Genomic DNA, 24,907 nt, shown 5'->3' on the forward strand with positions numbered 1-24,907 from the left:
GCTGTGCTCGCTCTTGTACGTCACCCGAGAAATGGCAGCTTTTGCACGTCCTTTTACGTCTACGTCTTTGTCAAAAGATGGCGGCACTCTTGACCGTGAGAGGAAAAGGTTTGAAGTTAGCCTAGTATTTGCTGTTGAGGGCAGGGGAAACGTTGTCCTCACCCTCAGGTGCCTTGAGTTGTTGCGAGTGCAATCGGAGGAACGCCACAGAGATGTCCGGGAGCAAACTATACTATTTGACACAGACTGCGAATTCTTGTGGCGCCAGCGTATTGTATTGAACATAACTCACCGTCGATATGCGAAAGTCAATGCTTAAAGCGGGAAAGTAAGCACTCAAGATAATGCAGTTAATAATAATAATAATAATAATAATAATAATAATAATAATAATAATAATAATAATAATAATAATAATAATAATAATAATAATAAAAAGGGGCGTAGATAAGGAGTTCACTTGCAGGTGCCTAAAACTTCCACTCCGCTTTTAATAAATCCCAGTCAGAACTCGTTGCTGGTGGCTCGTATGTTCAGGCGTGATTGCTAAGGTTGCGCTTCGTCCCTGCGTTTTCTGCGTCTTATTTGTTCCAACAGAGCACTTCAATCAACATGTGCAACAGTGCGCAGTTTTTTTTGTTTTAATTTCTTGCCATGAAAGCTGGCCAATAACCAGTTACTGGTGATTGGCCAGTAACTGCACAGTAATTGTCACCAGCAAGGCAAACGTCCCCACGTGGGAGACCTATAAGGCCCCGTCGGCAAAAGCTCTGCAGGACTATCAATAAAGTTGTTACCAACCAAACTGCACGGGCGGAAGCTTATTATATTGCTCAGCCCTCTCCAACAGCCATACACTGCCTCTCCCCGAATATGTTCATTACTCAATCCCCTGCCGTCCCTTTATGCATTCATTCTTGTTCTGTTCGCTGACATTAACTCCGGCCAGCACATTCATATTTCTGCTGTGAACACAACCACGCAATACGAACCCACATGAAGTGTACTACCCTCTCTCAGCAAGGAACGTATACAAAACGATTTCCGTACTCCCCGGCAGCACAGTGCGACGAATACCGTCTTCCCTTCAACGGCTGTCGTTGCGTTTTCACATTTGGGCGTTTTCTGGAGCTTCCATCACAATGCGTCCAAGCCATACGCGCAGGAAAAGCCCGATTACTTTCATCATAGTGGCAGAGGTATAGGTCGGCTGCGAGTGTCACTGGGTGTTTCTGGGGTCAAGCTGTATATCCGAAGCGAGGAGGAAACGGATCCTGGGAATTACTAATTACTAAATACAGGTCGTGCATATTTCGGTGCGCCCGTTCGAAAAAAAAAAAAAAGAAAAAAGGTTTTTCACTCACCGCTGCACTGTTCTTGCTCACATTTTGCTGAAAGATCGCATTTTGGAGTGTACGTCATTTAGTATAACACTTGCCGCAGTTAGTTGGCCGGTTTTAAAGAAAAAAGTGCAAATTTACCTTCACTTGTGGGGATGAGAGCTGCTGCAGCGACGGCGCCAGCGTAAACTCGGCACGCGGCAAGCTTCCCAGACCGGCTGCTTTCTGCAGCCGGTCTGGGAAGTTTGCCGCGTGTTGCACTTTCTTTTCTTCTTCTTAAAAACCAGGCAATGAACTGCGGTTAATGTTACACTAAACGACGTAGACTCCAAAATGAGATGTTTCAGCCAAATTGGATCAAGAACAGTGCAGCCGTGAGCGCAAGACCTTTTTTTTTTCGAACAGGCGCAGCGAAATATGCAGGACCCTGTGTATTAAGGTTGCGCAACCACCACCACGCCCTGCTAGGAACTTATGTCCAGAAGCGCTGCTGAAATTCCCACAGTGATCTTTCCGATCATCACACCGGCAGCGCAACACTGCTTACGCAATATCCCGGTGGAGGAACAGTGACAAGCTCCAGACGGCGCCGTGAATAAGAAGGCAGCCGTAGCGCAGGGCCCCGGCCACCTTGCCTGTAACAGCTTCCTTTTTTTGTTTTTGTCAAGCACCAGTTAAGAGAGGCAGACGGAATCCACTGCGTCCCACGTGTAGAGTTCCAGTCGGGGCGGTGCGCGCCTCGACTTTTCCCGCCCCCCCGAACTGCTGCTCTTTTTCCTTCGAGGACGGCTTCGAGATGGCGGGCGCCTTTTACCGCTCGTGCTTTCGCCGCGGGCGAGGACTGTTGCTCCTTGACCCCCGCATGCAGTGCAGTCCGCGGCTCCTCCAGCTATGTCTGTGTAGTTTTTTTTTTTTTTTTTTTTTTTTTTTGTGACCGGGAGCAGACAGCTCGCGTGCTTCGTAGCGCAGTAGAGGGGGGTGGCTCATCGCGGTGCGAGCTTCCCTCGGCTACCAGATGTTGCGCCGCGTCTGCGACCTGTCTGGGGCGGCGGCGGTGACGACGCGTAATAAGCCCCGGGCCTAGTGGCTGGATGGCTTCTAGCTGCTGCTGCTGCTGCTGCTGCTGCCACTCTTGGAATGACGGCAGGTGGCGCCAAGGTCGCCAACGCGTGCGTGCGTGCTGCACACTTACTTATCTGGGGATTCTAGAAAATAATGGGAGCTCACGCACCAAAAGAAAAGGTCACGACATGGTGGCATCGAGTTTTGTTTGAAGCATAAGGTGCTGCCGCCCCGACGGAGTTCGCTATACAATCTGCTAACATGATCGACGCTCTAAAAACTGTACGTATTGTCTACACCTGCATTTTTTTTTTCGCGAGGGGAATGACGGCGTCTTGAGGAAAGCCTACGTAGAGGTTATGCACGTGCGGGCAGATTTGGTTATGTGAGCAAGGAGAGAAAGAAAACCGACGACACGAAATGTACAGCCAAACATTACCAGGCCAGAAATCTCTACCGCCTACACGGTTACCTCCACTTGCGCGATCGACATGAACTGCCGACGCTTCAGTGCTATAGAGCGCAGGATATGCGCGGGAAATTTCGTAAAAGTGAGAACAATGCCAACTTTGTAAATGTTATCATTCTCCCCACACAAATCCGGCACTCGTGGAGCCCTGTCTTTCATTTTACCCCGCAGCAGCAGCTAGTCGATTCGAGTGCAACCCGGCATGAACACACACAAACCGCAGTCGCGAGCACATAACAGTGTAATAACCGACGCGAAAATCTTGACACGCGGCTTAAGTGGGGCCGCCACTGGATTTCACTGGAGTGCTGCCCATTGTTTCGACCTGCTCTTTTCTAGTGAACGCAAGAGGACACGGGCAACAATGGATTCTTCGCTCGATTTCTTAGTTATTTCCCTCCAGGACGCTCGGCGACGTTTTGTTTTCCACTTTCCGCTCTCGAAACAGCCAGTCACTCCGCATACGCACACGCGATTGTATCGACAAAGCAGCAATCGAGCCACCTGCTATAGGCTCGAGAGCTCTCCAACCGGCATCGTCCACATCGCTCCAGAGACGGGCATACAGAGTCCGCCAAACGGAGGCAGTTTCCCCTCCACTTCAAGTGCCTATAGATGGTGAACGCCGCCTCCTCCAAGTCAATGTGGACCCTGGCTTCCCGGCCAATTGGCCAGCTCGTCAAGAAAACAAGCGGTCGCTCTCTCTCTCTCTCTCTGTCTATCTGAAAGAGCGCTTACTGCGAAAGCCACGTATAGCTGCGGGTCACTCAGCGGGACGCATTGTTTCACCGAGACGGCGCACAGATGGGAATACGCGACCGGCCCAGATTCGCTTTCAGACAATGGGTTCTTCTGCGAAGAGCCTGGCAGTATATTTGGATTGGAACGCTGCTTCTGACACTACAGCGTCAGTTTGCCTGCCTGCGCGCTCTCAATCGCGAGGAGACGAATCTTGTTTGCCCGGATAGACACGTTCGGCTGGACAAGTACGAAGAAGAAGCCACGCTGGAACGCGTGCGCGAGGAAACACGCCGGGAGTGGCAACGGGCGTAAAGTAATGAAGTGAAGTTACAGCGAAGGCGAAGCGCATACGAGTGGCGCACGAGAGCACGACGAACAGTGCAAGCACAGCGCGCCGAGTGGCCGCGACCGAGAACAGTTGCGGCACTTGTGAAATCACGCCCGCGTTCGCGCGAGAAAGTCGGGACAGTCGCGCGCCGCGTGGGTCCATGCACGGTGCACGACAATGGCGAACTCTTTGTCCCACGCACGCACGGACAACTGTGCCGGAGAGTCCGCTAGAGCGGCGTTCCATTTATTCGCGTGAGCTTCTCGAAATCCGCGCACGTACAGTTCTTTCGCGCTCGTGACACCTGCATTTTCAGTACGTCAATTTCCTCTAAGAAATGATAAATAGCTGAAAGCAACCGTTGTAGTCTGTCGCGTCACACCGCCCTTGCCCTTAACTCTTTCTGAGCACGGCCTCTTATATGTGTTTGTACTCAGTATGTAGCTAGTGATACTTGCAGTAAAGGAGTGCGAATCGTTAATTGCATTGCGAAAGCCGCAAAGAACACGGAGAAGATACTCAATATTCGTATATTAACGAGAAGAGCCTGAATTGCCAAGTGACTATATTTACTCCGATCTACGAGCACGCACACGGTGCAGAGACTATAATGCGTGCTTTGCGTATAATTATTTACGCTGTGTGCCCAGAAAAGAAAATGTTTCTTTGTATGGTGAAACTACAGGCGCTTCTAAAGAAATGCACAAGCGCAGAAGGACGGCGTGCGCCCCTTGAAAAGCAACCGATGCGCCCGAACACGTTTTGTACACGCCACAGGAAGCCGCAATCACCATCAGAGAGAGCCTGTTGTCTCTGCAGTATTACAGCGCACCCGAGCCAACATTCTTCACATTTATAAGTTATGTGCCTTGCTGCGAACCATTTAGACAAACTAGGAAAGACAAATGCGCTCAGGCCATATTCAGGCTACATTTACGCTTCTCCCTTTAAAGGGGCCCTGAACCACCCCTCGAGCTTGGTGAAATAACAGCAAACACTGCTGTGAACACCTCGGTCAAGTATTGCTCTCGTACGCGGTGCGCGGAGCTCGCAAGCGGAGCGCGAATTCACCTTTCTCTCAAACGCTCTCGTTTCAAAAACCCCGTGATCCTGGCTCTTTTCTGTGCGCTTTATTTCGTAATAAAGCACACTCCAGTACGCGGCTGCTATTGGTCGCTGCGGTCGGCTACACCGCGGCCGCCACGGGGTGCCATCACCAGTCCACTGGCTAAGCGCACTACGGCTGAGGACATCCGCGTTTGGCTTACGTTTAGCGCGTCGTAGGCACCAATTGAATCAGAAGTCGTGGCGTCTACGTTAACATCCCACATGAAATTTGAACTGCGCGCCACGGTGACATTTCGAAGGCGAAGCGTTGTGGCCACGCCCCACTCCGCCGTAGCCTTCGCAGTACAAGGCATTTAAGAAGGAACGGGAGCACTGCAAAGGCCGTGTTTGACTGCCAATAACTCCGCCTCTGCTGAACGCATTGAAGTACTTTTTGCGGCGAAGTGTTTCTGAAATAGCCTATTTTCCCTTCAAATGCCCTTCTCCACTTTCATAAAAAAAAAAGTGGCTCTCTTCCCTTCAAATGCCCTTCTCCACTTTCATAAAAAAAAAAGTGGCTCGGGCCCCCTTTACGCCTTTGTTCCCCACAAGGATATCAGGGTAAAATGCACATCTCTCGCTCTAGTTTTCTTTTCCCGAGTAATTATTTGAAGATGCACGACAACAGGATGGCAACGACAGACAAATGCTGTAAATAAAGGGTGAACAAAACGATTCAAAATAACGCTCTAATTACACATAGGATACAAAAAGAAACCGAAGAGAGCGGAGCTGTCAACAACCCGTTGGCCACTGGCTTCCCGGTCGAAAGCCACGCACGAACGGCGGCGAGGCAGCAACAACACATCGAGTGTTGCACTCTGGCGAAACTCCCGGACGCGGCTGTCAACGAGGGGAGACACGGGGGCATTCATTCGCACGGGGACGGAGCGCCTCCCAGCGGGAAACGTTTTCTCGCCTGCCTCGGAATGACAAGCGGCCATCATCATCGCAACAGACAATGGCTACGGTCGTCCGCATTACTGCGCGCGCAACGCTAGATTGCCCTTGCGGGCGTCTACCGCACACCCTTCTGCAACCTCGCCGTGTATACTTCGTTCGTCCTTTTCATCATATATCGTGCCGATGTGTCATCGTTCGCAGCGGGGGGTTCGGAACGGGAGGTCCGGCTGTCCGGTGCGATAATTCGATCCGCGAGTTACGATCGAGCGCGGAATCCGAAGCCGAGATACGTGGCTATACTCGACTACAGGTGGCTAGGCGCTGTGTCTATTCTGACTGTTGCCAGAGTATACTGTATAAGCACTAGGACTGTGGTAGACTGGAAGAGAGCGCCGATGAAACATGTAACGCTGGAAGATGCGGGAACGTAAATTAAGCGCACGTCACGGGAATTGTATGTGCGACGCCCATCTGCTGAATCGTCCATACGGGCACTTTATTTCGGCCCGCAGCGGGTGGTATTTCACGGTATTCTCAATTACATAGGTGCTCGTACGATCGTATTATGGGATAATGACGTACGACGCTTTCGAGCAAACGTACTGCTAATAGGCAGTCAACTCGCGACGGCAGACGCGCAGCATTGAGATTAAAAGGCTGTTTCTCCGCATTGACCTCCAGGCGGTTGATGAATTGCTGATGGCCGAGTATATATAATATATGGCGGAGTACAACTGTGCAAATGCAGCGAATCCGTACGGTTGCGTATAACTTGCCACCGTCTCGTCGGCGCAGTTCACCACGTGACAATCGTTCACCACGCGCGTTGGGCTCCGGCTAAACCTGACACGATCACGTTGGCTAGAATCGCAGCACTGGATATCACTGCACTTGGGCATCTACAAAAAAAATAATAAATAAAAAAAAATAAACTTTATCTTCAGTGATTTAGCGCGTTTGTGTGCGTATTTTACAGTTTATACAATAATGGAGTGACGAATACAGGTGCCGTACCGGTCGTGGCAATCAATGTTCGACGCGCAGCATTCAACGACAGCGCTCAATGGATACATTTCGTGTTGCGCAAGTGTCGTTGTCGAAGTCAGTATTCGACAAGATTTTGTTGCTGTCTACGCCTTTAGAGCAAGCAGCTTAGCGCAACATAGGTAATTGCAACGCTAGTTCGATGTACTCTAGTTGAACTCAACGTCACAAGATGTCAGTATAATGGCGCAGACGCCAACGGATCCAGAATCCCGCCATTCCGTAAACACTAACACTTCAAACGAGACGTCAATATTTCACTTTCGTTTTCTGATAACTACGACTTATGACAAAAGTAACACCTGCAGTTGCCCTTTCCGGGCAACGGCCGACTGGTATTTTACCTCTCTACGATAGGCTGTATGTAACAGTGATTGACATGACATGGCAGTTCGTTCAAGAATAATCAGAAAAAAAAAATGCTGAAATTAAAAAGTGGCTTCTTACCTAGTGGGGTCTACCCTGAGCGGGAAGCCGTCGATATTGAGCACGTTCAGCTCCTTGCCGAACTTGGAGTAGCTGAAGGTCACCTGCAAAAACACGAGGAAAGGAGCGCCCAGGTTAATCAGTGCTCGAATCGCTGGTACACAGAAACCTTTTACGCAGCGAGCGGTGTAACGAAAAAAAAAAAAAAAAATCACGGGCGCAACGTTACAGGAGACAAGAAGACGGCTACGGCGTCCAGCAGCAGACAAAAAACAGCAAGTGAGGTCTTCACTTCTGTGCAAGCTTCTGTGCAACTATCTGCTGCAAACACGCACTCCTTTCGCACCCTCGATACATACTTTAGCACACACCGGCGTCCGAATAGCCAAACTCGGCGTCGACGCACTTCTTCCACGCACAAGGCAATCGGCGTTCTCTTTCAATACCGTGATGTATATGCACGCGCTTTCACGTCTTGTATAGGACGACTTGTTCGCCGGCAGACTCTCTTTCGAGCTTCTAGCCTACTGACGAGGCAATGCCAACGGAAGCGAGGCTAATAATCCCAGACGGAGCTGCAGCCGTTACGAACGTCCAAACAAACCAGTAGGGAGGGCGTTGCATGCGGAAGACGAGCGCGCGCCTCATTTGGCCATTTTGCGTGCCTCTCAAAGTGCCGCTTCGTGATCCAAAGTCCCGCCAGATTGTTTCGTCAATCCATCAAGTACGGCACGATTCATCGGACAGCTAGCCGCTCGAGGAAGGTGTCCTTCTGCTCCTTTGTATATGCACCGTGCACAGGGACACAGAATATGTAGACACAAGGTTCAGGTGAATACGAAAGGGAAGTCCATTAACGCCGTACATGAAAGGAGGCCGCAGAAGCTTGGTATACTCAGGCTTAAGGCGGTCATTTCTATATACGGAGTCTCGAGCGTCAGCAGCAAAGCCAGAGATCGGCGCTCCATTCCAATTGATCCGCTCTGTCCTTCTATATATACAGACGACGAAATGAACGGTCGACCCGAAGCTTTCGCACGGAGTTGGGTCGCCGAACGTGCAGGCGTTTTCCCAAAGTGCGCAGTAGTCATTAAGCGTTTCACACGAAGAATGCCGGAGGGAACACGTCCCGCGATATGCAATCGCTCGATCACCGTCAAAAATCATTGAGATTACATAGATCGGAGACCCGATGCACTCCTTTCGTGGGCCTCTCTCGCACAGACCGCCGATATCGTTGAGAACGAAGCTATTGGTCGGTTATTTATTTAACTCTCAGGTCACTTCTGTTGGTTCACAACGCTGCTTCGTAGGAATCAGATGTTCAACGTTCGGGGCAACTGACTTTGCCGCACAGGAATAAGAAGAAAAAGAAGAAAGGCAATTGCTAAATGTTGCAACTTCCCAATGCTGCACTGTAGGCTGCGAGGGACGCTATGGAGTATGCCCTAAACTGCTCGATCTGATCCGGAGACCGCCTAAACTTCAAAAACCTCAGACTATGCCGTCACCCCCGACGAAAAATGCAGTCGTCGCGGCCGGATCCGCTACACCGCGACTTCCATGGTCAACCACGAACTTGTCACTGTGCTACAACTGTGCTTTCAATTGCAGCGGATACTTGTTGGGATAGTAACATATTCTACTATTAATTCTGAACTACCCTGTTTCCTAAAAAAAAAAGAAATTTTATCTCTCTCTCTCTCTTCCCATCTGTCTGTAAATCAAGGAAGCACCTGACTAGAGGCGAAAATCAAACCAATAGCCAGCATATAACGATATTGCGATCATAAATGAGATTCAATACAAGTCGATATACCAGAGGCCTCACAGACACGGCCAATTTTTAATCTGGAAAATTGTCGCGCTATATTATCCGCCTTCTAGGCGTCTGTACACCTTCCAGTGAGCAGTCGCCACTGTTGCTGTATACACGGCGCACCGAAATTCGGCTCAGTCGCATCCACCTGCGGACTTCTATACAGCGCACGTGGACAGGCGTGCGCGTGTGTGGTCGTCCTTTTAACGATGAGTGAAACTGTGCTGGGTAATAAAATGCGTCCCGCAGCGACATCCGAGGCTGAACAGTGGAAAACGCGGTACGCACAAGGCCCCGAGTGAGCTTCCGAGAGATGGGGAGGGACCGCATCTCCGAATACAGCGGCGGCGGCGGCGGCAGAAACAGCAGCAGCAACTTGTTTGTCGCGGGCACCACGGTAGCCGCGCCAAGACAGGTCAAGTGGCGGCTACGGCGTCAAGCGGCCGCCCGCTGCTATGTGCTACGCCTTCCCGAACGGCGCCCTGCGGCATCGCATCTTCTCCACCGGATCCCCTCCTACCTTCCTCTTCTGCAGTATACACACACACCCGCAACACAGCACAGCGTCTCGGTGCTCTTTCGCGTGGCCCCACGAAAAGAAGAAGCGGTCCCTTCTCGCTCCCTGTGCCTACAAGTTCGAGCCGCGGACAAGAAAGAAGAACACGCGGAGGCGCAGAAGAAGAGCTGCTGGTTCTGCCGCCAGCAACGAGTGAGTCCAGCTTGCTTTCAGACGTATATGTCGGAGGCAAGAAAGAGAACGAAACGTGTTTATGCATGCCGTGACCCCCGTGGCAAACACGCACTGAGCCGCCTTCTTCATGACGGTCGGACGGGTCTCCTCCCCCCCCCCCCCCTTTTTTTTTTTTTTTCGCCAGCGCGGGTTCGCCCGCGGGGTTCGGCGGAGGAGAGAGGCGGCCCGAGAATTGGAGGTCTCCTACCGGGGCCGTCGCGAGCTGACCTTAACAGGAACGGAACGAACGAGAGAAGCACGTGCCGCGCAGCTAAGGGGACGCTTCGGAAGAAACAGCGGTGCCGGCCCACCTGAGAAAAGCACGCGGTTCGGCTGGATAGTGCCTACATGACCGCGGTCCGTGAGCGCGGAAGATGGGAGACAGCATAGAATGACAGGGCGGAGACAGCGAGCGCTGGACGGCAAGCATCTGCAAGTGAAGGAGCGGTAAAGGGCGGAAGAGGAGTCGGACGCTGGTGCAAGCAGGGAGAGAGAGAGAGAGAGAGAAGATTTAGCGGAAGCTGGACCGTAAAACGGGACCGCGCACAAAGCGCGATCTCACAGAACGCGAGTTTTGGAAGAGGGGCCCGATTTGATTACGGAGCAACGTATCTGCTTGCAGTATAGACACCGACTAAATGGGTTTCGATCGAAAGGGGGGCGGGGTGCTCTTCGCGACAAAACAAGAACGAAGCGGATCACCCGGAAGAGCTTTACGCGATACTGCGCACACCCTACAGGGCGGTTAAACGCGCGTATAGAAAACTCGACCGGTAGCACGCGGAAGCAGGACCGACTAGGGGACGTCCCACCAGGGCGGCCGTTCATCAGCAGCTTCGCTACATCAACGAGCGCCTATCTCGCTCTCGTTCTTTCTCTTTAGCATCGCGCGGTCGGCGGCAGAAGCCTGCGGGCAATCCGAGCCAAAGCCGGTAGCCGCTAATGACCGCCGCCATCGCCGCCTTCGGCAGCAGTAAGAAGAAAGAAAGATTAGCGAACGGAGGAGCAGCGGGAAGAAGACAGGGCTGCGATGCAGCCGAAGCTCGCACACTATAGCCCTGCCGCCGTCGCCGCCGGCATGGACCCAGCCCAGCCAAAATTTCCCACGCGGCCTGCGCTCCGTTGGCTGCCGACTTGCCCCGCGCCGCTGTTATCATCACTTCTGGAAAGGTGTAATTTTGTCTCCCGCGTCGTGCAGGCTTAAGCGAGCGGCTGGCTCCCGGCCGGTCCAGGACGAGGCTTCGCTACCTTCACCGGTTTAATTCGAGACGAGAGATTTGTGGACCTTTCTAGTTGTTGTTCCTTGTTGTCGTCTTTGTTTATTATTTAAGCGTCTAAACTGTCGCGGGGGACGCACGTGGCCAGGAACGGCCCCTGCATGTGACGAGAGTATTGGTCTCTATAAACGTTTGCGTTATGGACTGTTCGTTTCAGCAGAACATTATAATAATAACGTTACAGTTATAATCGCGTTGTCGTCGACATCTCGTGACATTGCTGAACCCCGCAACGCGTGGGTCTCTTTTCTGTTTCATTGTTGGACTGAAAATATGACTGGAGACTTGACAGCGTGGTGAAGGCCCACTCCTTTTCTCGCTTAATGATACAGTCAATGAATCAAAAGTTAAGAAAAAAATTTCATGATAAGACAACAGGACAGAACGAAAATCAGAATGCACGTTCACACAATGCAGACAAATGTAATTTACACGTGCGCCAGCACGGAAGCAGCACAGGATGTGCTCACGTAGTCCGAAATGTGCACGGGCCTCTTATCTACGTTGCTTCGCTGTGTTACACCTTCAGGAGTAAACGTTTTTTGCAGCGAAGCAAGCTTGTTAACACCATAGTACAGAATTCCCCGCCGCGAAGTGTTACACAGGATGTATCGGTATTTTAATTTGTGTGCCGCATCACTATACTCGTCATAGCGAGCACGGCCTGTCCGCGTTTTCATCCCGGCATTCCACACGTAAACAAAAACTTCGGCGATTCCGCGCACCAGGTGGCATCACAGCTGCCACTCGAAACGTCGGTGGGCAGAGAAGGTGTACCGTACGCGGAGACACCTAACGAATGCCTTCCTCCGGGAAAACGCAAGCAAAGACGTGTGGACTATAAAGGCAGCCCACGGAAGAAGAGCTGGAAAACGTGCGTTGAAAGAAGATGCAGCGATAAACGGGTCCGCGATAGGAACAGTGCGACGTGGTAGGACGTTGACACCGGTCCCGGGGACAGCGTCGTGCATTACGTCTTGGCAAGAGAAGAAACGGCTGGATAAATTGCAGCAGCCACTTTGGAAGTCGTGCGAATGGGAAGAGGGAGAGAGAGGAACTTCGCGTGGGGACAAAGTGCTGCCACCTGGTGTTGGGTATAGCGGCAGTTGCGCCTTTTTCGTGGGCGTCTTTACGACGTCGGAGAAGGGGGCGACGTATGGCGTCAGCCTGACCCGCAAAGGGGGGTGTTTTAAGGTGCCATCAAAAAAGAAAAAAAAAGAAAAAGAAAAACGGCGTACGTCACCACTGCGAAATGCGACTCTCAGACAATATTCCGTCTTGTTCTCTGTGGTGTCTCTTTCGCGCCCAACGTGTTCACTTATCAAGATTATTAACTAGGCCAAGGCCACGTCGTGTTGCTGCGACAATAATAGCACCCTTTGCACATTATACTTTCTTTTTTTTTCTCCTGTATGGTGTTAGCAGATAGGCGAATTTCATCCTTCAATTCAATGCTTCTGCAATAAAATTCGATCCTTCGAAGAAGACCAGGAGCTCGCAGCGACACGTCTTTTTCATTTCAGTGCAAAGAGTACATCAGTCCGTTATTGAATGGTGCTCGCAAGGCAATACAGTTATGCCGTCGGTGCTTACACATTGATAGTGGTGCGAGTGCACTGGTGACCCCAGGCCGTGACAGTAAGGCATGGTTTGAACTGCTATAGTCGGGTACAAATTAAGAATGTAGGAGAGGCCCCCCGCCCGGATGACCGAAGCGCGGCAGCCGATTGCCTCCACGACTAAAGAAAATAGTCCCGCTGACGCGACTCGGCCCATATCAGTTCGAAGCGCGGGCTGCCATGTTCTCCGTCGGCGGGGTCACCGGCCGTCCGGCTCGTGATGTCAGTGTAGAGTGCACGCCCACTGGCGGAGGCTCGTGCGCATCCGACTTTCAGGGGCAAATGCCGCTGCCTTGTAAAGTTGTACCCGACTAGACCTAGCCATTACCACTGTCCCTATTATCTGGATGGTCCTAACGTTTCTGGCTTTGCGATCCCCGTTGCGCCTATACCGTGTGACGTTACCATCATGTTCCACTCTGTATTGAATATTTCTCGGCTGAAAATAACAAAAGCATTCTCAAAGCTGTCCGGCACGTCGTTGCGCTCGTGTATACCTTTAACAATAAGTATACGTTTCTCACTCCCGCTCCCCGGCCCTTACTAAGCAAAACAAAGAGAGAGATAGAGTAATAGGGTTGGTAAACGTGCCACTTCACAAACATATTGCCGTGCATGAAGCGTACTTCAAAATGGAAGAGTAGCCTACTTTCAGAAAACGATTTTCGCATAATGTTTTCCTCTCTTCCTTCGAACCGCCCCTATACCAAAGCTACTGCACGAACGAGCCTTCGAGTCGCCGCATTCGGCCGCACGCCAGACGGGCCACGGCAAAACGCGGACCCATCGGTCACCCTCTGAATAGCCCTCCCGCTGACAACGGGAGTCGAGCAGCCATTCTTTCGCAGTCTTCAACAAGAACAGCGACAGTAGGAGGAGACACAATTGCATCGCTGTCTGAAAAATGCATCTGTAGTGCAACTAGTGCAATTGGCAGCACGCTCCCCCCCCCCCCCCCCCTCACCCATATTTCTAAGATCACAATCGCGCCGACTGCGGTTCCGCGCCGAAGAAAGGCAAATCGTCGATTGACGAGCGCACTATACATATAAATACCCGATGGCCTCACGACAGAGACCTGTACTGCTACTACTGCTGCTGTACGCATACACACGGCAAAATCGGAGCCGGTCTCCTCCTTGCTCGGCAAGACGAGAAGGAGCGGGGCTTCTTTTTCACGCGGAGAGGTAAATAAGGAGGGCACGGATACGAATCTGCCGAGAAGGCACAGTGCTTATTAGACGAAGGAATCAGTCCTTCAGATTGCGAGAAGAACCACTCCCCGCTGCATGCAGCTACGTGCTCGCGAGAACCTAAGCTCACATTTTTTTTCTTCTTTTGCTTCTTTCCAAATGCAGACCTCAATAAAAAGACGGGAGGGTAGGCTGCTCAGAATGGCTTCGATTCAACTATGACCTTCTAATAATTTCATTTTCTTACAGCATGACAGCTTAAATTGTTTCCGTTAGAGAATGCTTGGTAAGGCAGAAGAGTAGCAAGGAGCAAGGACAAGTACCGACGCCGTCCCAAAGTTCCCGCAACAGCTACTTGTGACGCCAGGGATTTTTCAGATCGTGTACGCGAGTGTGGTAGACTGCTTAATCGGTAAAGAAAGAATTCTACTACGCCGCATCCTGAAGGAGCAAAACACCCAGTCGAGGAAGTTTCGATAGCGTTTCCTGCAACAATACGGCCCGAATGCGAGAAAAACGCTTCGGATTGCTGAGACGGTGACGCGACTGGCCCACCGGCTGCGATGCTTTGGGGCGACATTTAAAAATAGGAAGAAGTTTGAGCTTAAATCTTACCTGCTATAAATGAGATCTCTATCGCCAACCTGAATAGAACGGCGCAAACGGAAGACGATTGGTCTTGTCTCGGCCATCCTCGTCTTTTGTTTGCGCTGTTCCATTTGGCACGGATTACCAACATGTTCGTTCGTATGATCGCCAAATGCATGAAAATATCTCGGAATGAACACTTAACCAGAATAAACAGACTTGGCGTCGCTCTGTTAGCGTCCCTTTAAGATTACTTAACGAAGGGAGCAGATGAAACATTAGCGTTCACTGACCTGGTCGCTGAGGGCCTCCTTCTTGAGGAACTTCATGGGTTCGAGGTGCGAGTGGAAGTTCTCGACCACGGTCAGGTTCTTCTTCAGAAGGTGCTCTGCAGGGGAAAAAAAGAATAAAAATTAAAAAAAACTTGACATCACTTTAGCATACGCCAAAGAGGCTGAAGAAGAAAGCCTACGCGCTCAAGGGACCTTCATTAAATTACTTGACGTTGTCGTTCGAATGCGTTGTTACTTCTTATTACTTGTTTTTACCCACCAAAGGCAGCGGGTCCGAGTGCCTTAATTGACGCTACCTTAATTAAATGCGCCTCACTTAACGTTGCCTTAATTAACACCGAAGGTCGTGGGTTCGACTCCCACCAAAAGTCATGGGTTGGAGTGACTTAACTCTGTATCAATTAACTTCGCCTTAATTAACCTCGCCTTGACACCAAAGGTCGCGGGTTCGACACCCCACATAAACTCGCTGGTTCGACTGCTACCGAAGGTCGTGGGTTCGAGTACATAAATTAACTCTGTCTTAATTAACTTTAACTTTTTTGGCATAATGAGCGGAATCGGAACCCGCTGATGAAGCAGACGACGACGACGAACGCGCGAGCAGTGGCACGAGCGCGTCTCTGCGCGAGGCGAGCTCACGTGACTTTCTGTACCGCACGCCGCGTTTTCAAGGCCACCGTCTGATGAAGCATTTGAGGCCTTAAAGAAGCAAGGCTCAGTGCGGGCCACCAGTCACGCACGTGCGACGCACTTTCAGCCGAGCGACAAAAGAGGCGACGGCGAAAATCCAACCGTCCGGGAGGCTTAGCCGCCCAACTGTGGCGAACGCACACCCGCGCCACCGGCGGCCACGTGCTGGCTTCTTCTCGCCGCGCTCGAGTAAGCTCAGAAAACGCGCGTTGTTGCGCATCGACGGAGCGCGACAGGTGTAGGGCTTCTGTTACCCAGAGAGAGCCCTCGATCGGGCGGGGGGATCGGAAAACCCCCATTTGGCATAAAAAATGATGGCAAGTACCAGGACGCCCTAAATATCTACGAACCACGTTTCGGTTACGGTACTCATGAAGGAGCTATAGATGGATGCGTCACTTCGTCATGGATACGTTGCCATGGTTACCTTGGCACGGATACGTTGGCACGGATACGTTGGCACGGATACGTTGGCACGGATACGTTGGCACGGATACGTTGGCACGGATACGTTCGCGCGACGGCGGGCGCGTAGCATCAACCTACGTACCCAGCATTGTCAGCCAATTTTGCCGCGTGTGGTGACATCAACGATAATGTCGATGACGCCAGGTCTGCCTTTGCAAACTGGCTTTCGCATCGAATTAAACACAGAAGCGTTTCCCGACCTCCACACCAGCTAAGTATAATCATTTTACGAGCGAGGGGCATCTTGTAAAGTTTCTACAACGTGGGAAATATGAGTCGGTATACTCCTCGAAGAGCCTAGCAGCGACAAAACGTTTTTATTTGTACCAGTTGCGAAGATGCGCGAGGTTTCACGCGGCCAGGAGCCAGAGTCAGCTGCTGTACAATCGTCAGCCAGTCGCGTCCACACTGGAAGCCACCTGTGCCGTTTGCAGCTTTATCCAGTGCCCCTTTGTTGTTGTCTGGGCAAATTAAGAGCTTTTTCTTTCCGCCACGATTCATTACGCCAAGAAATTTGGCCCCGATGACAGGGATTCGGCCTCTGCACTGTGTGCTATTACACCTCGTCCACGGCATGTTCCAGTTAAGACAGTTGCATGCCAAACAACTGCCGCAGGGTACGAAAACACACAATTCAGCTACAGGAAATATGACTACTCACCCACAATGTAGCCCATGGTGACGTCATCGGGCAACCGGATGTGTTCCCCGATGCTGATGAATTTCCCACGCCTGCAACAGCCAACAAAAAAATATGCTTTCAAATGGTGATTCTGACACGGAAACATCGGCTTTCTTGCTTCGATATCTCACGAGTATATTAGCTGATTATATATATATATATATATATATATATATATATATATATATATATATAAAGAACATGCCCAATTCCTTCACTGCCTGCCGCTTTCTTTGTCTTCTATTCAATTTACGAATGACTTGCTGTAAACGGCTTGATGTAACCTGTGTACCACATTCGCCACACGAAAACAAGAGCTTGCTGTAAATTTCACAATCAAAGCTAGATACAAGCACTAAAACACGAACGATTAGTCCCACCTAGTGGCACAAGCCGCGATGTAATAAATACCACACCGTTCTGAGGTGCAAGTGTCCATTCTGCAAGTGTCCATCTAGTGTACATGTCCATTTCATCTGCTGCCGAAGTGCTCATTGGTTGGGAGCGCCTGTCTCCTTCTGACGCGCACCCTAGCGCAGCCAATCAGTACTTCAGCAGCAGAGGAAATGGACATGGCCACTAAGTAGACACTTAGATAATACCCCCCCCCCCCCCCCTGATGTCTGCGCGCTTTCTGTGTATACGCGACTATACATATATCTAATCGCCCATGATCTTCTCGATAAAGTGCCGTTTCCTAGTAGGTTTAGAGAGAAAAAGAAAAATAATAAACACAACGATCAATTTCCATCCGAAGGGCGTGTCCATCCGCCAGCTTAACAAGGTGTCGGTTTGGCGTCAACGACGGGCCCAATCAAGCGCGTGTCACTATACACCGCGTCGCTCGGTTTCCCAGGCGAGCTGATGCTCCCCGCCCAACGGAGGAGGAAATCAAATTGACCTCCGACACGTGATTCAGGCGCTCGAGGTCCGCGCCTGGGTTGGGCCGCGGTCGAGCCACCCGGATGCGGCGCGTACACCGGCGCCCCAAAACTACCGCGTTTACTCGACTCTAAGCACCTGCGTTTTACGCACGATAGCGAGCCTGCGATGGAATTGAGATTCTTAGAAATAATATATATATATATATATATATATATATATTACGACGACTGAGCAAGAAATATTATTTTATTATAAGACGAATAGATAAAGGAAATGGAGGGAAATATGGGGGTACGGTTAGCCCGTGCGAGGTCCAGCTTATTAGTTCATAGGAAACTCGAAAACAGCCATACAACTTTAAGTCATTTGGGACCTAAGAAAAAAATATGCCAGCTAAATTAATCCTGGTTATTCATAGCCACCAATGTTGAGTCATTCGCGCCTGTAACGCGACAGTACAGAACACAACGTTTCAACAAGACAGAGCTTCACAGAAAGGTGGACAGCGTTCGTACGTGTAATAAACGTCTGTGAAGCCAACGTCTCGACTCGAAGTCCCCTAGTCGAAACGTCGGCTCCACAGACATTTATTACTCGAACACTGTCCACCTTTCTGCGAAGCTCTGACACGACACGCTGGCTTCAGCTTGAGGCATCCCTTGTTCGATCAACGTTCACCAACAGTCTCGGCATATATCACATAGACAATTGTCAGTCTGATCCATCGAGACAGCCTGCGATGTGGCTCTTTTAAAGCGAATAGCTTTTTTGTTTTTCCTCCTGCGCCCGTTTTCCTGGTTGTTTGGTGGTCGGACTGGTGGTCGGATGTGAGGGAGATGCGGGATGGGGTTGCATGCGAGTCAACGCGGTAGTTCGTTCCCGGCAATTTATATACTGCCTCGTGAGCAACAACAAACCGCTCGCACTGCGTGTTTTCCTTTCTCAATCATCTATCTAGTTATACGCTCCACGTTGGGAAGTTTGTTGCGGTCATTCATCTAGGGGAGTTTATTTGGCGGCTGTCAGACATTTATGTCACATCCTGTCTGCGCGTATATATACATATGCCGTCACTTCCGCTTTTTCTCGATGGAATTCGATGCACGCGCGGTCTGTCCGGAGGATCGCGGGGCATGTGGTAGTCACGTAGAGGCCGTTCTCACAGCATGCAATGTAAACGGCATACCATTTACCGTACACTGCTGGTGAAAGGAAGGTCGCATTTGCGATGCCGAGCGATTTCAGATAATTCTAGTAAGTTATACGGCGGAATTCACATTGACTCTCTGCAAGCGAAGATATGTATGCTTATTATGCTATCATGATATGATATGTGCGCGCGCACGCACACACACACGTGTGTGTGAACGAGAGAAGAAGGGAAACCGAGGAGCTCGATTTTGTTAATCGTATCATAATAAGGCAACAAACAACGACACCAAGGACAGACCTTTCGCTATAGATATATTTAAAGAAAGTAACTTCGACTTTGTTCAGACGCGAGAGTAATTAAAGAGAAGCTTTGGTGCTCAAAATTAACCCAGTGCCCTGTTATCCCTGGCGTTCCTTCTGGAGAAAAGGATGCTTCACCGGCGAGCGCACAGCTTTGGAAATCCACCCTCGCTTCACCATCCTTTCGACGCCAAAGAGCAGCAGCGACGAAACCAGCCAAGATAACTGACCGCGCCTATATATTCGACGACCCAGAGCCGACAAAATAAACGAGTTTTGGCACCCCAAGCTGAAGCGGGCCGTCGGTCGCGTTAGCTCTCCAAACGGCCAACAAAGGAGCTCCCTTCGAAGGTGATAGCAAACGCCGCATTCCTTGGAAGCGGTAGCGACTGTAAATCGCTACAAGCTGGCCGTTACGGAGAGCCAACCTCGACGACTTCCGTGGGATCAGCGTCGACCACTGATTCACACGCAGTTGCATCTTCACTGCATCGTAGGCCGCGGGCGGCTCGAAGGTTCGGACATCAGAGCCGGAGTCCGGCGGGTTAGTGCGACATCCTGGGTGGGATGTCACGCACAGTTCCATCATTCCGATTGGACGCGACAAGGACATTGAATTCCCTCGTATACCGATCTAGAGAAAAATCAGCTGCGCCTAAAAAAAAAAAAATAAAAGAAAAAAAAGCGGATCTTGGGTACTGTGCGGGGTTGGTGAGAGATGTAGAGACTCCGACTTGTAATGTGCTCCATAATCATGGAGCCTTCTTGCGAACATCAAACGTTACTTTGTACGTAAAACACGATTTCGTCAACGCTCGGACGTCGCTCTGGAACCCTCCTTCGCCCGGCACCTGGCATGGCATCAGCCATGGAACGACAGCCCTAAACTACGGCGTTTCTGATAGCTCGTTGTTGCTTTGGGCCGTTAAACTCCGTGAAAGACCATTTATCCCAACTAGATGCACCACAAAGATCGCGGTACACGCTATAATGTCGCATCCATGTAAACGCGTCCGCGCACAGTCGCGAAAGGCAGATAAGATGCTTAGCATCTGCGTTCACCTACTTTAATCCCGAAACCACAAAGCCACAAACATTTCTTTCCGATCCTTTTCTTTTTCATTTCTTGCACACAGCGCGGGAAGAACAACGTGGGCGAGACGCGATGTCGACTCAAATGTGGGTCGCAACGCAACGAGCGCGCGACCGATTACACATTTTATTTTCTCCCCGTTTTCGCAACAACGGCCCTCGCAATCCGCGTTCTGCCCTTGTGTAAATCGCGAGATTTCGTGTAGCGATCATTCGTGTAGCGGTCTTTCGTTATGCACTTTTTTTTTTTTCGTTCTCCGTATCTCTCGCTCGCTCTTTCACTACACCCCCCCTATCATTCCTCGCACACACAAAGGCAGGTGCGCATACGAGACAACGAACGTGTCCAGACACGAGCCACACGCCAGTCCAGCCGCAAGAAGCAGGCCACCGCGCCTCGTCGCCTGGCAACTTCCCAGCGACATAAAAACAGCAAATATAAAACGCGCGCGCAGAAAAAAAAATACAAAAAAAAAACACGAATTATTCGGAGCACTGCCACACCGCGCACTGCATCGCCGCTTCTCCTCGTCGCAGCCTCGAAAAAGAAATATAATCACCGGCCGCCCGCCGACAGCTGCCGCCGATTTGCAAAGTCCGAAGCACGCGTCTACATAGCAGAGCGAAACGGATAGGCGTCCTTCTGATATCGTCCGCGTCCCGGTCCATTGGGCTGCGCGACCACGGCGGTTTGGATAGCGCATAATAGACGCACTAGTGCGGCCGTGTAGTACGTCGATTGCATTTACCTCGTATACGGAGCGTTCGGTCCATTTTGTTTTATAATCACCCGAGAAGCAGCTGGTGGACCGGAACAGATGTCCGGGCCGAACCCTCCCACCGTTAGACTGTTTCTTCGAACGGAGGAAAAGAAATGAACAATCAAGATATGAAGACTGGTGACCGCTATATACGGGGACTAGATCGGCGTCGGCCAAGCCCCTCGGGGACGCAGTGTCCAGCGGAGGTCCGCTGATAAGCCGCGCAGATAAAATAAGGGGAGCGGTCGAAGTAGGTAAAAAGAGAAGCATAAGGAACTGGAGCAATCAATCGACGGGCGAAGAAAAAAAAAACTAAGATACAGCAGGATCAAAGGTAGGTAGCAGTTCGCAATTTTAATGAAAAAGAAAACACAGCAGAGAGAGAGAGAGAGAGGTCAATTAGGCAGGGCGCGGGCGCGGTGCGATAGAACTAAAGAAGGAATTGAACCAAGCAAACAGCCACCGCATATACCAGGGTGCCCCCCCCCCTCTCTCTCTCTCTCTCCCAGTCCATTATTGGTTTCTCTTTTTCGCCCCAGCTGCCCGGTCATTATAACCATTGAACGCGGTCGCCTTCGAAACTGGACGTGCGCTTGCGCGATGCGGCCTTCGTTGAAAAAGATTGAAAATGAAACAAAGAGAGAGAGAGTAGATACTATAAGGCCAGGCAAAGGAGAGATAAGCCTATACTGCATAGCCAACGCCCATGCTATAGCCAGAAGAGGGCGTGCACACCTTCCTCCTCGGTGGTGGACCGTTCGAGCCAGCACCGCTCCCCGCACTATATCTCTGCGCGGCGCAGCGCCACCGCTTCCGTTCGCTTTAATCGTTCGGCGTGGCGATAGTGCGCGCAACGCGGTGATGCTGCGAGTGAAAAGGTGGAGCGAAGTGAGCGGGAATGAAATTTATTAGACGCTCGCGACGAGGCTCGCTGTAACGAGTCATTCATTATCTTTATGCGAAGTAATTATAAGAGACAAGAAAAAAAAATACATCGAAGGATGGACGTAGTCGCAGATTCCTCGCGTTTCAGATATTGATTTTAATGCATCGCCATGCGGAAGAAACGAAAAGAAAAAAAAAATTGGAGGACGGTTAAGCTTCGTCTTTAAGAGTGGAACGCGATAGCATTCAAAGATCCCTGGCTGCTTATCAAGTTTTCTTCTCGTATATTCAAATTACAATCCGAAGCTATCACGTCTGTAGGTTGTGTGAAGTCGTACTTTACGATTTTTCTGACAGATTTTACCTTGAGAAATTCAATTTTGTTCACTAACGCCTTGCGCCACGCGGAGGGCCTGCGCGGTCGGAGTGGTTCGGGATGATAATTTCCGCCAACGACGCCGGCGAGCCCGCGCCGACACCGGATTTTCTGCGACACGGGGCCCTTAACGCTTTCGCGTTAAAGGAGACACGTCCGAGCAGAATGCGCTCTCACGACGGATAACGTAATAGAAGCGCCTCCTGAATGCCGAAAATGCGCGGTGTCAGTGAATAAAGGGGACTCAATAGGTCAGAACTGGAATACTCGGGTCATATGGGAAGACGCTCTCGTAAAGTGTTCTTGAAAGCAAGCAGACTTGAGCGGCGGCGCATATTTAACAGGATAACGACGAACAAGGTCAACAAAAGTGGCGGCCCGATGGAGAAGTCTAACACAGCTGATAGAACGGGAACAGTAATTATGAAGTCATTTGCAATGCCACATTTCACATATGGGTACAGACGATTTTTTTCTGCAAACTTGAGTCGCAAGTGCTCTTGACAGAAACGCGGCTGCGGTCCCTGTCGATAGATGCTGGCATTGTTCTGATTGCGCATGATACAGGTCCAAGGTTCGCTGAAAAGACCCAATTATCTGACATGATCTAACAGAAGCAACGAGACGCATTGTTCCCCTTGTAATACAAATGCCTGTACGGCAGTCTGCGTAATACATCTGGCACAAAAACTGTATTACACAAACAACGCAGTGCGACGACAAGACTGGGAAGCAAAGAAAACCGCGCATTAGTGGGTAACTTATGAGTTACATTATGATTTTAAACGAACAACCTTTTGTAACGTGAGTTATTCGTAAAAAAGGCAGAATTCAGGATCTGTCTAGGAGGCTGTAGGGCATAAACGTTTCTTCAAATGGTAATGACCACGCTGTTTTGCGCGAGGCGACGCGTTTTGCAACTTGCGTGTATGAAATCTGCGCATATACGCTTGGCAGCACCCTTCTTTTACTAGCCGTTCGAGTGAAAGCAGATTTTCAAACCAAGAGGAGGCACAGCAAGCCTATATAATGTGAAGAGGCAAGAAACTACAGAAGACCGTAAAGCCAAGTAGTCAAAGAAGAAGCAGCTACTTGGTAATACGATGAAAAGAGAAATAAGCGAAACAGAAGCAGCGTGTACGAACTAAACATGTAAGTCCTTCCATGATAAATGTGACAGACGGAGTAAGTGCCCTGCAGATGCAAAAGGAACGAGGGCGCATTAAACCAACATGGGAATTGACCGACAGCCAGAGATAGCTTCGAGGTTTCTTCTATAACTGCTTGGACTTTTCTCTTGCAAGAACGCGCTGCTAATCCCGTCGCCACCCCCTCAGCGACATTTCACTTCGTCGGCTCCCTACTGAGAATTAAATTCTGGGGTTTTGAGTGCCAAAACCGCGTTTTGATTATCAGGCACGCTGTAGTAAAGCACTCCGGATTAATTCCGACCATCCGAGGTTCTTTAACTTGAACTCAATGCACGGCACACGGCCGTTCTTGCATTTCACTCCCATCTAAATGTGGCTGCCGCGGCCGGGATTCGATCCCGCGCCCTCGGGCTTAGTATAGCCTAACGCCATAGACACTACGCCACCACGGCGGGTGTTCGACTCACTACTCTCAGCAAAGAACACACTGAGCGATCCATGACGCGAGATATACGATTCCTCACTAAGGAACCCTTAAAGAAAGCTAAGAGGGCCCGAAAGCGTCCTCGAAAGGGAGGGGTAGCAAATGGCTAAAAGCGAAAAGAGGAGCAATGACACGACATTCAACAGCTGCGCCATTGTTTTAGAAGCCCGCGTGAGTTGTTGCGTCACCTATCCGGTGTCACTGACTCGGCGGCCGCTTTGACGCACAGCGCTTCCCGGCAGAGGACCGAGCCGAACATGGGAAGGGGAGGGGGTGCAACTCCAAGCACCGTAAGTGCAACAAACGAGCTCGACATATCCCCGTGCATGCGCATCGGGGAATGAGCTCACTTTTTCCCACGTCGTGACGTGACGCCATGCCGACGAAGAATGACGGAACGTGCTTAGCGCGCACAGCAGCAGCGGTCACTGTCTCTTGTTCAGTCGGTTTCCGATCACGAATCTTCACGCCGACCACGATGCGGCAGACGTTTGATGGACGCACGTCGTGTTGCGTCTGCGAGCCGGCCAGCCCGCCTGCCTGGCCGGCACGAGCCGGCATCCGCGGCGCGCATACCGATGCCGTTTCCAGTCGTAGCAGAGGCTGGGCATAAACACGCACGCACGCACAGACGAAGTTTACGGCGTCACGGAGAGGCGAAACACTTTTACTGTTCTCGTAACTCGTGCCCGCAACATAGAGAACGTCGCATCCCCCTCCTCCTCCCAACTGTCTCGCCCGCCCTTGAAACTGAAGCCGAGTGGGGAAGGCGGTACGCGGCAGCCGAATCTGAAAGTCAAATGATCACGCAGCCGCCACTGCACGACCGTCGTCTGCCACCCTTCCCCGCCAGGAGCCGCTAGTGCCACGCGGAGCAGACGACGACCTGCGGTTGCCGCGGCCATTTTGTTTCTCGGTTCGTTGTGTGCCCTCCAGCGCGCGGGTTGTGCACAGTTCAGGACGAGACGACTCTCTCGAGTGGGGGTCGGTCCGAGATGCTACGTTTCGCTCGCCATGCTCCTCGTCAGACCGCCTGCCA

General features: G+C 50.9%; 1 protein-coding gene across 1 annotated transcript in view; it reads right to left on the reverse strand.

The window, feature by feature from the left end:
- The window catches only part of LOC119453617 (fringe glycosyltransferase-like), a 101,205-nt gene that overhangs the window by 7,475 nt on the left and 68,823 nt on the right, over nucleotides 1-24,907 (reverse strand). Inside the window, exons 7-9 of the mRNA XM_037715675.2 lie at nucleotides 16,762-16,832; nucleotides 14,940-15,034; nucleotides 7,442-7,524 (exon numbers count right to left, since the gene is read on the reverse strand). Coding sequence (XP_037571603.1) covers nucleotides 7,442-7,524; nucleotides 14,940-15,034; nucleotides 16,762-16,832 — 249 coding nt within the window. The remainder of the gene's footprint in view (nucleotides 1-7,441; nucleotides 7,525-14,939; nucleotides 15,035-16,761; nucleotides 16,833-24,907) is intronic.

The sequence above is a fragment of the Dermacentor silvarum genome, chromosome 5, assembly GCF_013339745.2.
Source record: "Dermacentor silvarum isolate Dsil-2018 chromosome 5, BIME_Dsil_1.4, whole genome shotgun sequence".
Classification (NCBI taxonomy): Eukaryota; Metazoa; Arthropoda; class Arachnida; order Ixodida; family Ixodidae; genus Dermacentor; species Dermacentor silvarum.